This window comes from Protomyctophum parallelum (genome assembly GCF_964188405.1).
Source record: "Protomyctophum parallelum genome assembly, chromosome: 21".
NCBI lineage: Eukaryota > Metazoa > Chordata > Actinopteri > Myctophiformes > Myctophidae > Protomyctophum > Protomyctophum parallelum.
The window spans coordinates 20,198,301-20,211,196 of record NC_139713.1 but is presented as its reverse complement, the minus strand read 5'-3'; the positions used below and the strand labels follow the sequence as shown (position 1 = coordinate 20,211,196).

Sequence of the window (12,896 nt, the reverse complement as noted above, 5' to 3'; positions counted from 1 at the left end):
AAGCTTTATTAGCTTGTATTCCCCATCGATGATGTCACTGGAAGACGGTTTCTGAATTGCCCACAGCCCTCCTATGAGACACAGACAGAGTAGAAAATAATTGCGCAATTTTTTCAAGATTATTAGTGAGGACCTATTATATGAAGATAGGTTGAAAAGTGGTCCTTTAAGTTTAGATTCTTTGGAAATAGAATAATAAAAAAGGTCATGCACTGGAACTTTCATGGCAAAAGTTAGATTGAACAGAGAGAGAGAGAGAGAAAGTGGGCGAGTGAGAGACGTCAAGAGTGTGTGTATTATGTGCGAATATTTGACAGGATTTGTGTGCGAGAATGTGTGTGAGAGATTATGTATGACAGAAAGTGACATTGCGTGTGAGAGACTGTGTATTTTAAATTGTGTGTGAGTGTGTGTGTGTGTGTGTGTGTGCATGTGCGCACGTGTGTGTGTGCGCACGTGTGTGTGTGTGAGTGAGAGAGAGAGAAAAAGGGAGAATGTGATAGTGTGTATAGGAGAAATTACATTGTGAGGGTGTGTGACTAAGAGAGTGTGTGTGCGCTTGGGCAAGTGTGTGTATACGTGTTATCACATGTGTGTGCACTGCACACTGCACGTGATTGTGTTTCCACAAGTAGTGTGTGTGTGTTTACAATATGTGTGCATATTATCTGTGTCAGTACATAAGGCTGTGAGTTTTGTGTCAGCATTGAAATGGTGATGGCAGTCGCAATGAAATGAACCTTAACTGCTCCCGATGGGCAGGTTGGTACCTTCCGTGCATGGTTTGCTTTGTGAATGTGTGTGTGAATGGGTCCTAGAGAACAGCAGCCCATTTACCATTGCACGTGGGTGTGCATGTGTGTGCTGGGATGTGCGCCACACTGGTGTGTGTAACCACCTTGATTCTAACATGGGTCTCGCACTCATCCACTGCAGAAACCATTAACATTGAAAGTAAACCGCTATACTCTTCTCCTGGGTCCACACATAAAAACATAATACAAACATAACAGTCTGTGTGTGTGTGTGTGTGTGTGTGTGTGTGTGTGTCGTGTGTGTGATTGTCCGACTCCAGAGAGTCTTCTCAACACCAACGTCTATAAAGCTCTCTATGACATGTCATTACAGCCCATTACCACTGACCGTCATGGTACCCATACAGAGCGCATCCTCTCTGCTCCTCTCCATCATGCTCTGTTCTGCCATCTTTCCTTAATCCCTTTCTCTTTGCTTTACTGTTTTCTCCCAGCTGTTTTCAGATACAGTAAAATCTTCACTGTTACTTCATCATCATCGTCATCGTAACCTTTATTTCAACTCAGGGTACAGTTGAGGGGCTTTATCTAAGAGTTTACGAATGTAACAAAATGGATCTGGCCTACAGTATTTCTTACCTAAAACGTATAGGTCATTTACAAATAAGCTGCCAGACATGAGCATTCAGTCTCTGTTCGGCCTGCCTGTGAGCTCGGAGACCACGGACACGTCCGTTTCGCAATAAAACGGAACGATAGGAATCACTGCAGTTGCTTGCATGAATTCAGCGCGAGGGTCCATTTTTACAACTAAACAAACTCTCTGGACGTTACTGTGCACTGCGCTTACTGTGAAGATATTCTTTAGATATTCTCGTTTTTTTCATGGTGGAAAACAGGGAAGCCACACCGTTATTAGACCCCATCTTGTGTTATTTAGACCTCTCATTTTTATTTTTATTTTTATTTATAGACTGGACAGGAAACCAAGGGCAAAGAGGATGAATGAAATGCAATGCAGGTTTTCTCCCGGAATTGAATTATGACCATTATGTGGTCGACACACTAACCGGTCAGCTACAGGTGCCCCCAAGCTTTGTATTATCAAAAGAGACTATGTGATGCATTATTGCACATTTTTGTTCTGCTGATGATGTGTATTTTATTGTCCCATAATTCTTTCCATAATGATCACATTACCCCTGACAGATCAATAATGTTTGAACATCTCATCTTATATCTAATCCTTCATTCTCCACTGATTTATCTCTAATCGTCATTTCATTTTGTTACCCTGCTTATCTCCCTCTTGCTCACTATTCTACCCCTCACGCACTATTTTTACAGATACTTCCCCTCCTCTTCCTCGTCCCTCATATCATCTCGTGCAATCTACTGCAAATCAGACCAATCATTCAATATCAGCGAGGAGCATTTTCCATCACCATCTGATGCATCGATAAAGACGTTTCACAATGTCATTTTCTTGTATTGGCTTTTTGAAGCCTTCATATTTCAAGGCCAATGCACCTTCACAGCCGACTTCAATGTTCTAATAAGAATAACGTAACTTCTAGTACAGTACTACAGGCTGCAATACACGCAATATGGGTTCTCCCACAAAAAGCACAGTCCTGCAAATGTGATAGGACATCCATTCCATTGTTTCATTACAGATATGTTGTCACGTTTGGTTGTGGTTAACCTCAGGGTTTTAGGGCTTAATGCACTTTAGTGATTTTATTTGATCACAATTTGGACCGTGTATCCACCAATGTGCTGTGTTACCAAAGCATTAACAGTATAAAAAGCAATAACAATTAACGTAATGATATCTCTGAAAGACAATCTCTCTCCCTATGGGGACAGACCTGCCGTACACGTACACCGTGCCGTTTTTGACATCTTCAAAGGCAAAGTTTCCCCCCTCAAACACATCTAGCCAATCTCTACTGGCCTCTTCTCTCCCCTGAGTTTTCTGTCTCGTCTCTCCAACTTTACAACTGCCCTCCCTGTCTTTGTGTCTCACCTTCTACTGTACACCTCTCACCCTCTGTGATGCGCGCGCACACACACACACACACACACACACACACACACACACACACACACACGCGCGAGCGCACACACACGCGCACAAACACACACACACACACACACACACACACACACACACACACACACACACACACACAACACCCTCTCTTCTTGCCCTCAGCAGTGATTTTCTCTTCTCTGCTTCAAAGCAGATGGGAAGGAGAGGAGAGGTGTTCTAGAGGTCACAGGAAGCCTGCTGTTTCTCCTAGGCTAACAAGTGCACGCACGCACACACACACGGGCGTGCGCACATGCACACTCACTCACATGCACGCACACACACACACACGGCAGCTGTGTGCACTCACACACAAATGTCAATACATTAAGTTGCCCAGTATGTTGGTATGGCTATCTTGGTTGTGATTTAGATTTGTTTATGACCAATAAGTGCAGAGTAAAGAAACAAAAAGACATCTAAAAATCTAAAGTATAACATAGACCCCTGCTGCAACATACTGTATTACTTAATTAAAACTTAAGTGTTGACTACTAAGCTATTAATGGTTAGTTTGTCATTAGTTTGTGTGCACAGAGATAGTTATAGATTTTAATTTATGTACATTTTGTACATAAATTGAATGTAAATTAAAAGACCCCTAAATGAAATGGTATGAGCCAGTAATGAATGTAGATGCATTTTAACTGTTCTCATCAGTGACTTGTAGGCTTAATTGTTCGTCGTCAAGTCTGTTTGTATTTCATCGTAACTCAAGAAGAGAAATGTCCCGCACTCGCAAATGGAGATAAAATCTGTCTGGTGTACTCAACAGACGAGTTGCCCATCTGGGCTTCATATTTCAGTACACAAGGAACGGGAGACAGTAACTCATTTCAACAGTCCCACCACTCTGGTAGGTGCTGTACAGTCAAATTGCACGTTAATTACACGATGATCTGCAATTTCTTTTTCATATTTTGGAAAAATGTTTGCCTATAATCCAGAATAGGGAGGTTGAAAGTGGTTTAACACTCTAGATTTTACCGTGGTGTGTGATACATCACTTTGACAATAAAACGATTACAATCACACCATTTCTCAACGGCGAAAGAACTCCGCTGTACCTGTACAGCAGCAGCCCCGGTATGAGATATGATTGTGTGTGCCATGCCAGCACCCTTTCACCGTATCCAAGCATGACAAAATGAAAATGGAAATGCATGCCGTGCTGTGCCAGCGTGGCTCCAGCGCGGTACAGATGTTCAGCGGAAATGGGCACGGATACGTTAAAGCCCACGGCACCGTGTTGGAAACAAGTAAAAGTAAATGTACTGTACTCTGTAAAGTAAGTAAGTAAAAGTCCAGAATTTAAAAAAATACTTGAGTAAAAGTACAAAAGTATTGGCATCAAAATGTACTTAAAGTACCAAAAGTAAAGTACTCATTGTGCAGAATGTCCCATTTCATAAGTTCAAAATCTTTGAGGCAGGATTCCAGGGAAGAAGGGAAGATATAACCTCATGGTCAGCTCTGTAGCAGTGGCCGGCAAACTGTGTTCTTCTGGATCGGACTAGTGAAGAAACACGGGGAAGGTTGCCGTATATTAGAGAAGTCGATGGGTGAGATTTTGCGCTCTCATTAGAAGGCGGATGGATATAAATGCCATCCAGCCGTTTCTCTAATTTATTTGAAAGTGTCCATGTCTCGACGATCGTCCAAAATATTTCTTACTTTGAACCTCTTACTAGTATTGCAAATTGGAAATACTCCAGTGAAGTAAAAGTACATCAACATTGTACTTAAGTACAGTACTTGAGTAAATGTACTTACAGTAGTTACTTTAACACCACTGGTGGTGTGGCCAACAACAGCAGCAGTATATGCATATGCATTATGCACATGGATGGCCCTTTGTAGTTTGTCCTGAATATGGCACTGTACCGGTATGTCCACCGCTTGTGGGCATACTTACAAAGCATATGCGAGTGGCACTGGCAGGTGGCACTCATATGTAAACACACTGTAAATACTGTGTTTTGGGCCCGGACCAACCGCTGTGGTGGTCTGAGCACCCTAGGCTGCAATTATGCCAGCCAGACAGCATTTTGCAGGTTCAAATCCTGATTGCTGCGTGTCACTCCAAATCTCTCTCCGCATTTCCTGTCAGTCTATTGTCCTATCAATAAAGGCATAAAAGCCCCAAAATCAATCTTACAAAGAAAAGGAAAATATATATAACTAGAAAAAGTGCCCTTCCGGGCACAGGTCTCCACCAGGTTATCCACAGATCCGTGCAGTTAGAGGTAAAAACACTTTTCGGCCAGTTATAGCGCCACCTTGAGGCTGAGTTGAAATTGTTCATGTGGCATTTCGTCCTCGGCCTAGTGGGAATGTGGGTGCACAATTTCACGGAAATCACGCGATGTGTTCATGATTTGCAGCATTTTGTTTGAAACTGAGCACTCCTGTGAACTTTGGAAGCCAATCTTAACCAATCAGGATGGAGTCTGATAAATCTGAAAGACCCGTTTCGTTGAATGGCTCTAGAGAGACTGTGTACCAATTTGCGTGATGTTTGGACAACATCTGTAGGTGTACTGTGCAAAAACTTGTTTTGCACAAAGCGGCCTCCTGGTGGCGCTATAACAGGCCGTTCTGGAAAGTTTGGGGCAGAGGTTCATCGTTGGCATCCAGGGAGTGTGTGTGCAAAATATGGCATCGACCGGGTTAACGGTGGCCGAGATTAGCTGTTCACGGACACACGGACGGACGGACACACACACGGACGGACGGACACACGGACGGACGGAGTGCAAAACATACTCTCCCCACATGCCTTCGGCCTGGTGGAGACAATAATTCTCATTTCATCACATGTGCACTGCTCCATACTGTACCACTATGCTGTTCCTTCTTTTTGCTAGTCAAAGAGACAAGGTAATGTTAATTGTTTCTTATGAAGTAGAATGTACACTATATGCCAATGTTTTGGAATAATTTTCTTTGAGCAAGAGAAGACGCAGGTGTTTTGAATCCTTTGATCTGTGTACGTGTATATTCCACCAACGCACCTGTCCAGCTACAGTAGCTATAAACTCCAAAAACACTGCTCTACATTTTACTGGACATAAAATGTGTCTTACACAGTGAAATCCTCCTGTATCCATCCTGTGTAAGTGTGTATTGTGTGAAAGAAGTTTGAAATGACTGCTCTAGAGGTTTAAATTAAAGGACCTATAACATAAAATTCTACTTTTTCAATTTCTTTTGTGTTTTTGGAGCCCCCATGTGTGTTCTAATAACCAATTTTGAACAATCAGGCCTTCATGTCATATGGGTGTTATAATGGAAATTGCTCTCAGAAACAGCTCGACTGATTTTGGCCTCATCGTGATGTCATCAATGTCACCCTACTTTGTATAATTCCTCCATTTCTTCAGTCTTCAGTTGCAAATTTGCATTTCCACTTTGTTTACAATGTCCACCATTGTTGATTTTCCAAGCTGGCATGGAATGGAAACAAGCCTGGTTTTATCTAGCATGAGTATTATAATGACTCAAATATTAAATAATCTGCATATCAGCACCCTCTCCACCTCAGGACAGTGTGGTACTGCAGCTAAAACTGCTTTCAAAGTTCAGAAAGAATTGACAAGGCCTGGTTATATCAGAGTGGTGATTGAGGCTCAAACCATTAGAAATAACTTTGAGGGACATAGACAATATGATTATTAAATATTAAAAGCAGTTTTAAAATGCATGTTATTTGCGCTTTAAAACGTATAACAGTAATTTCAGCAAAATTCCCAAACATACTCCAGTTATAGTTTTCTGGGATATTTTTTGGCCAAGGCAGTAGTAGTTGCAAAAGCATACACTCATGTAACGAAACACATAATCCTCCCTCCCCTCTAATCTAAAATGGGTTTAACATCTGCATGTTTTCCCCAGATGTGTGTTTATGACGCTCTGTTGAACTCCACGGGGTGCATAAAAAAAGACTGAGAGAATGGGGGGTGACAGAGAGGGATGGGGGAAATGATAAGAGATAGGGCTGGTGGATATGAAGACAAATAAATGTCCCCATAACCAGAGGACCTTATATCAATAACGATAAATATCATGACATGTGCTTAGGTATGACAAATCACACGTCAAATACAGCATGATCATCACATTGGACTGCATGGTGAGAAGGAAGTCAGCTGGGATTCTCAAATCGAGTGTGTCGGGCAAACGGGGAAGTTCTGTGTTGTAAAACAGGAAGGAAAAACTAAACCTGAATCCTGGGAAAGAAACGGAAAAAAACAAACAGAGAAGAGAAGAGAAGAGAAGAGAAGAGAAGAGACAACATAAGAGCAGAGAAGATGAGACAAGTGAGTTGAGGAATGTGGATGCCGGGTGGAAAACGAGAGATGAAACAAACCATCTGGAACATGATCCTAAAAAGAGCTTCTGTGTTTCCTCAATGTCTTATTTAGCGTCAGAGCGTCGCTTATACTGCCAAGAGCGACTGTGTGAGGGTGTGTGTGTTTGTTTCAGCATGTCTGTCATCATGTGAACATGGACAGAACACACGAGTCCATACACCCGTTGCCAGTTTGCTATACTGTGTGCACTGTGCAGCCCTGTCTTATGAATATAAAACATGATAACAATCATCAACAATGGCAACATGGTTGGAGCCCCAAATTATAATAGAAAAAATGACAGATTTAATGTATTTCGTCTGCTTTCACTGTCAGACACAATGAAAACATATTTATTAATCAGATCCCCCCCACACACACACACGTCATTCTCTACTATAGCTGAATAAAACATTACTAGATGATAACGGTGTGTTATCAGATCCATATATGATCCGTTTCTGCTGGGATGGTGATTTTCTTATTTCCCCACCATGTTTCATCCCTCCCTCAATCCGTCCATCCACCCTGCTTCCAGACGCATACAGCATGCAGATGTGATGTATAGCGCACGCGACCACACACACACACCCACACCCACACCCACACCCACACCCACACACACACACACACACACACACACACACACACACACACACACACACACACACACACACACACACACACACACACACACACACACACACATCATGTCTTCATTAATATGATTGTATAGGGCTGCTTCCGTCAGCACTATCTCTCCGGTGTCTACACACACACACACACACGGAGAACGGGCCGTGACAGCGCTACACAGGGGTGTCGTTGAAAACCGCTGTGGTCAGCCATATTGTTTGAGCGCGTATAATATAGGATGTGTGTTGGGTTCAGCAACAGGGAGATTGTTGGATAGGAAAAAGGCAAATTAATTCTCCATTTAAAAACAGAGGACTTGTAAGTTGTTATGACCCAAGGGGGAATGAAAAGGGAATTACAATTTATTTTGCTCTCTCTGTAGCTACAGAGACACTGGAAGATGGGGAGAAAGATGGGGAAAGAGAAAGTTAGAAAACTGGACCTAGGGATGACGGAGAAGCGGCTAACTAATTATTTTGCGCATCTGTGTGTGGGTGCACCCGATTGTGTGTGTGTGTGTGTGTGTGTGTGTGTGTGTGTGTGTGACATCCCCTCCCTACGCACAAAAGGGTGTACAGTATATACATAATTACATATGACCCTTTTCATCAACAAAATGCACATTCGATGGTGTGAACAACCTCCATTATTCCAATTCTGGATAATGATTCCCTAATTAGCCATCGCACGGGAGTGGAAATTCAATTCACGTCTTGAGCATAAGATATTCCAGGGTGAATACCAATGTCTTATTCATGAATTCAATTTGCCTGCTAATAACAACCTGGAGGTTCGGGGAAATGGAAATGAACTTTGGCCTGGAACGGAGAGGACTGGAGAGGAGGAGGTTTTTTTTCTTCTTTTTTTCAGGGTGTAATGTCACACATCTCAATAAGGTCATTCCATCCACTCTTCAGTCTCTGGAAAACGGCAGCAGAGGTGGTTGTAGTTCTGTACATATATATCATATATATATATATCATATTATTTTCGGCACATGACCCTGCCGTAAAGCGGAGTATAAATTAAGCGTAACCCTTCCACTCTTCTCCTGTCTTGGCAGCCCCCTTTCTTCCCGTCTCAAGTGTCCTTTCCTTTCCTCTCCTGCCCTCTCCACTTCTCTGCCTCCTCTCCAACCTTTTCGCCGCCACGCTGCTGCACTCCTCTTCTCTCCTCCTCGCCTGCCCTTTATTCTCCTTTCTGCATCTACCCCATCTGCTCTCCTCTCCCTCCCCCATCCCCACTCACCCTCTCGTCTCCCTGCCCTTCATCTCATCACCTCTTTATTACCTTGCTGGAAAACGGAGACTCAACATTCAAGATCGTTACGGTCTTCATACTTTATACAGTATAAAGTACAACAGAGTAAATATTATTGGTTTTCAGGCTCATGTTTGACCTTGCAGCGGCAAGAAAAGACAGCGAGGAATTATAATAGCATAAAGACTCCTATTGCAGGTGGACACACACACACACACATGCGTGTGAGCTGTTGAATACCGTCAACATTATATCATTATCATCATAACGCAACTCTATATAGGCTACCCACAAGTTACATTTATCAAAGCAGAATTGTACAACTACCTACACAAAGTACTTCACACACACTTTACTTTTAGCACGTAAATAAATAAATAACCTGGCCCTGACAAACCTCTAGGAGTCACCTTCTTCCCCTGCTGGCTCCTGCCCACCCGTGAACACGGGCCAATTGTGTCTGCTGGAGCACCCAGCCAGCCCCGAGGCACCGCGGTGGAATCAAATCAACGCCCACCACCTGCTCGCTCCACGGTGGTGGGCAGGAACTTCACCCCATGCCCCGCCGTGCCCCTGGCCCGTGTACTCTGCGTGTGGTCTGAAGTATAGGACGAGGAACAAGAGAGACTCACCCCATTCCTTGGGTACGCGACCCAGCCCAGGTCTCCGGCCACAGAGCGAGAATCCAGTAGGTTCACTGTGGAAACACACAGAACAATTGTTTTGGCTCATTATTTTGTGGTAACACAAAAACGTTATATAGCATACATGGGCAACTGGCGGCCCGGGGGCCACATGCGGCCCCCACCTTCACTTAATGCGGCCTTCAGGTTAATATCAGAATACTGATATATTATTGATTTCAGCTGTTACAATTCCAAGCATGCAAGCATGACCCCCTTTTGTATGTCCAATGTGGTTGGATTTAGTTCATAAAGTTAACATAACTATAACGAAATTCATTTGAAATTAAATAAAAGGGTTATTTTTCAGGATTCCAATGAAAAAATGGCCACATTTTTTTCAGGATTTCAATTCAAATATCGGCTATTTTTGCTACGTCAGTAATATGCACTGTGGCCCATGCAGTGAGGAAATAGTGGCCCTTTCCATCGTCAAAGTTTCCCAACCCTGTTATATAGTATACATTATACTGTAATTTATGAGTAAACCACGCTTTCAAGATTTTTCAAAAATAGCAGATGTACAAGTTTGCAGCATGGCACAAAGTGAGGCGTTGTGGGCTTGTACATTTGCTATTTTTTTAATATGCAACGCTAACATCTAAAATGACACTTTCCCAGTTTCAAGATCTTGTTTTGGTCTGCTCAAACAAAGGTCCACAATATACACAGTAATGTAATTTATGATTAACAAAAACCATGTTTTGCTTTTTGCTATACGCAAGTCCTGTTAGAATGAGGTTTGTTCAAATGCTCTGCTTCATAAATATATGAACCAGTTTACAATTCCATTGGTCGTTGCAAATTCTAGGAAATCTGTTTTTCTGAGATCCGAGTGCACGTTTCACAACCATAGTCCCAATTAAAACAACGTGTACACACCATTTGGCTAATCAACCACAGAAGACCAAAGAACCTCATAAACGTCATTGATATCCAAGCACACCAGCTGTTGTTTACAATACTCTTGGTACCATTTGAACCCTGATTACCTGTGTTGTAAAATACGTGATGACGATACACATTATCAACTTCTCCCATTTTGTCAATAGCCAAGCACAGTCTCAGTCACAGACAGCCACAAAGTAAAATCCTCTTAAGAGAGTTCAAATGGAATCAATTGGACATGATTATTTAGTTTTTTATTTTACAGTACTTGCATTACTGTCTCTCTGCACTGCAGTGAGAAGAATGCAATTGAAGCACTGAGTGACACAGATGCTATGCATGTCACACACACACACACACCACACAGCTCCAAACACATGCAAGTACACAACTTATTAGGGTGAACATGTGCACACACACACACACACACACACACACACACACACACACACACACACACACACACACACACACACACACACACACACACACACACACACACACACACACACACACACACACTTCTCCTGGTCTGCTCTACAGACATTAATAAAATATGTCCTTAGGAGGTGATTAGACATCTAATTAGGCCATAAAGAACAGATAAGTGATGCTGAACTAGATCATGAAGGGTAGGTTAACTCTCTCAGTCTATCAGTTAACATCAAACCCCTTTTAAACAAGGTTACAATCTCCATTCTCATTATCATTAACTGTGAAAAAAGGTGGCTTAAATCAGACATAATCCTCAATGTCAAACCTTTAATAATTTGAACACCTGTGTGACTATTCTGGGGTGAACCTTGCCAAAGGCAGCCAATCTACAAGCTCACTGCTACTTTTTGGCGAAGAGAATTGGTGTCCAAGTATGGTTATAACTCAGGTATGTTCTACAAAGAATAGAGGGTTTAAGACAAGTGGTTAATGTATAGAAACACTCTCCTTTATGGTTTGTGATGACTGTTGTTTACAAGTGTCAGTTATTCTGTTGATTTAATAACCTGCCTCAGTGTATTGCTATAAATCTTCATAACTAAAGTGGCTACGGCTATGTCTAATCTCTTAGGAAGTACACTGTTCCAAATCCTTTTTGTTAGCATGATGATCAAGTGATCAAATCAAACAGTGGCCTCCATTGCCTGGCAAGATTTCAACAACTGATGATAGTTCAAACTATCATTTGACCAGTGGCTGTGATGAATTAATGTTCTAACACATGATGCATTACTAATATAATCTTGTCTAAGAGGTTTTTCCAGCCTGCTACTGATGAAAGCAACGAGGAAATGTTCTATCACACATTTTCTTTGTAGGTCCTCCGACAGCGACTCTTAATGTCTCCTTTCCTCTGATCAAACATGGGCTTGAACAAACTGCGTCTCTCTCTCTCTCTGAAGTGGGATTTGTCAAAACTAAATTTTTATCAGCAACCAAACTGTCAGGTTTTAAACTCCCTTGTGTGCTCTGCTGGCGCAGGCATCCCCCCCCCCCCCCCCCAAGGGGCATGATGGGAATTGGGAATGTATTTTTTTTATTTTTTATCTTTTCATCATTTTATTTTATTTGTTACATTTTTTGCATTACACCCAGAGGTCGACTGTGCTTGACTTCAAAGCCACCACTCACTCACTCACTCACTTCACATTATGGTGTGATCTTTACTGATGGGAGACACTAGCAAGCCCTAATTGAGATGCATGACATTTGGCACAGCATCAAGCTGTTGATGCTCACAAATTGATCAATTAAAATGGGAATTGATTTGCTGGAGGGCAATGAATTAGTGGCACAGAATTTCCTCCAACAGCCCTTTGTCAGCAGCAGAAATACAATTAGAATATGTTGACACTGAAATGAGTTGTCTCAGGTGTTTTTCTCACAAGCTACACTGTTTCATCATCCTCACCAATGAACAAATAACAATAATCTCATTGCTGTCAAAGCTGTCTTGGTTTGGGGGCCCTACCTTCTTCTGTTAAAGGAGCAGGTCACGGATTTTCAACCTTATCTTCATATCATTTGTCCTTACAAATGCTCATTATACGACGGCACCTTTTCTGTGTCTCAGGGGTGGCCTCATGTGTTCAGAAACCATGCCTAGCAATAGGGCTGAACGATATGGTGACAAATATCGCTGCGATGATACAATGTCTCCATGATGTGCCTTTTCAGATAGATCATAGATTGTGATACACTGAGGGAACCATGTCAAAATTCCTGTTGAATT

General features: G+C 42.2%; 1 protein-coding gene across 1 annotated transcript in view; it reads right to left on the bottom strand.

The window, feature by feature from the left end:
* epha5 (EPH receptor A5) overlaps positions 1 to 12,896 on the bottom strand; it is a gene marked incomplete at its 3' end in the record, with an annotated part of 104,892 nt that overhangs the window by 83,983 nt on the left and 8,013 nt on the right. Inside the window, exon 2 of the mRNA XM_083793285.1 lies at positions 9,731 to 9,795. Within this exon, the coding sequence (XP_083649411.1) occupies positions 9,731 to 9,795 (65 nt within the window). The remainder of the gene's footprint in view (positions 1 to 9,730; positions 9,796 to 12,896) is intronic.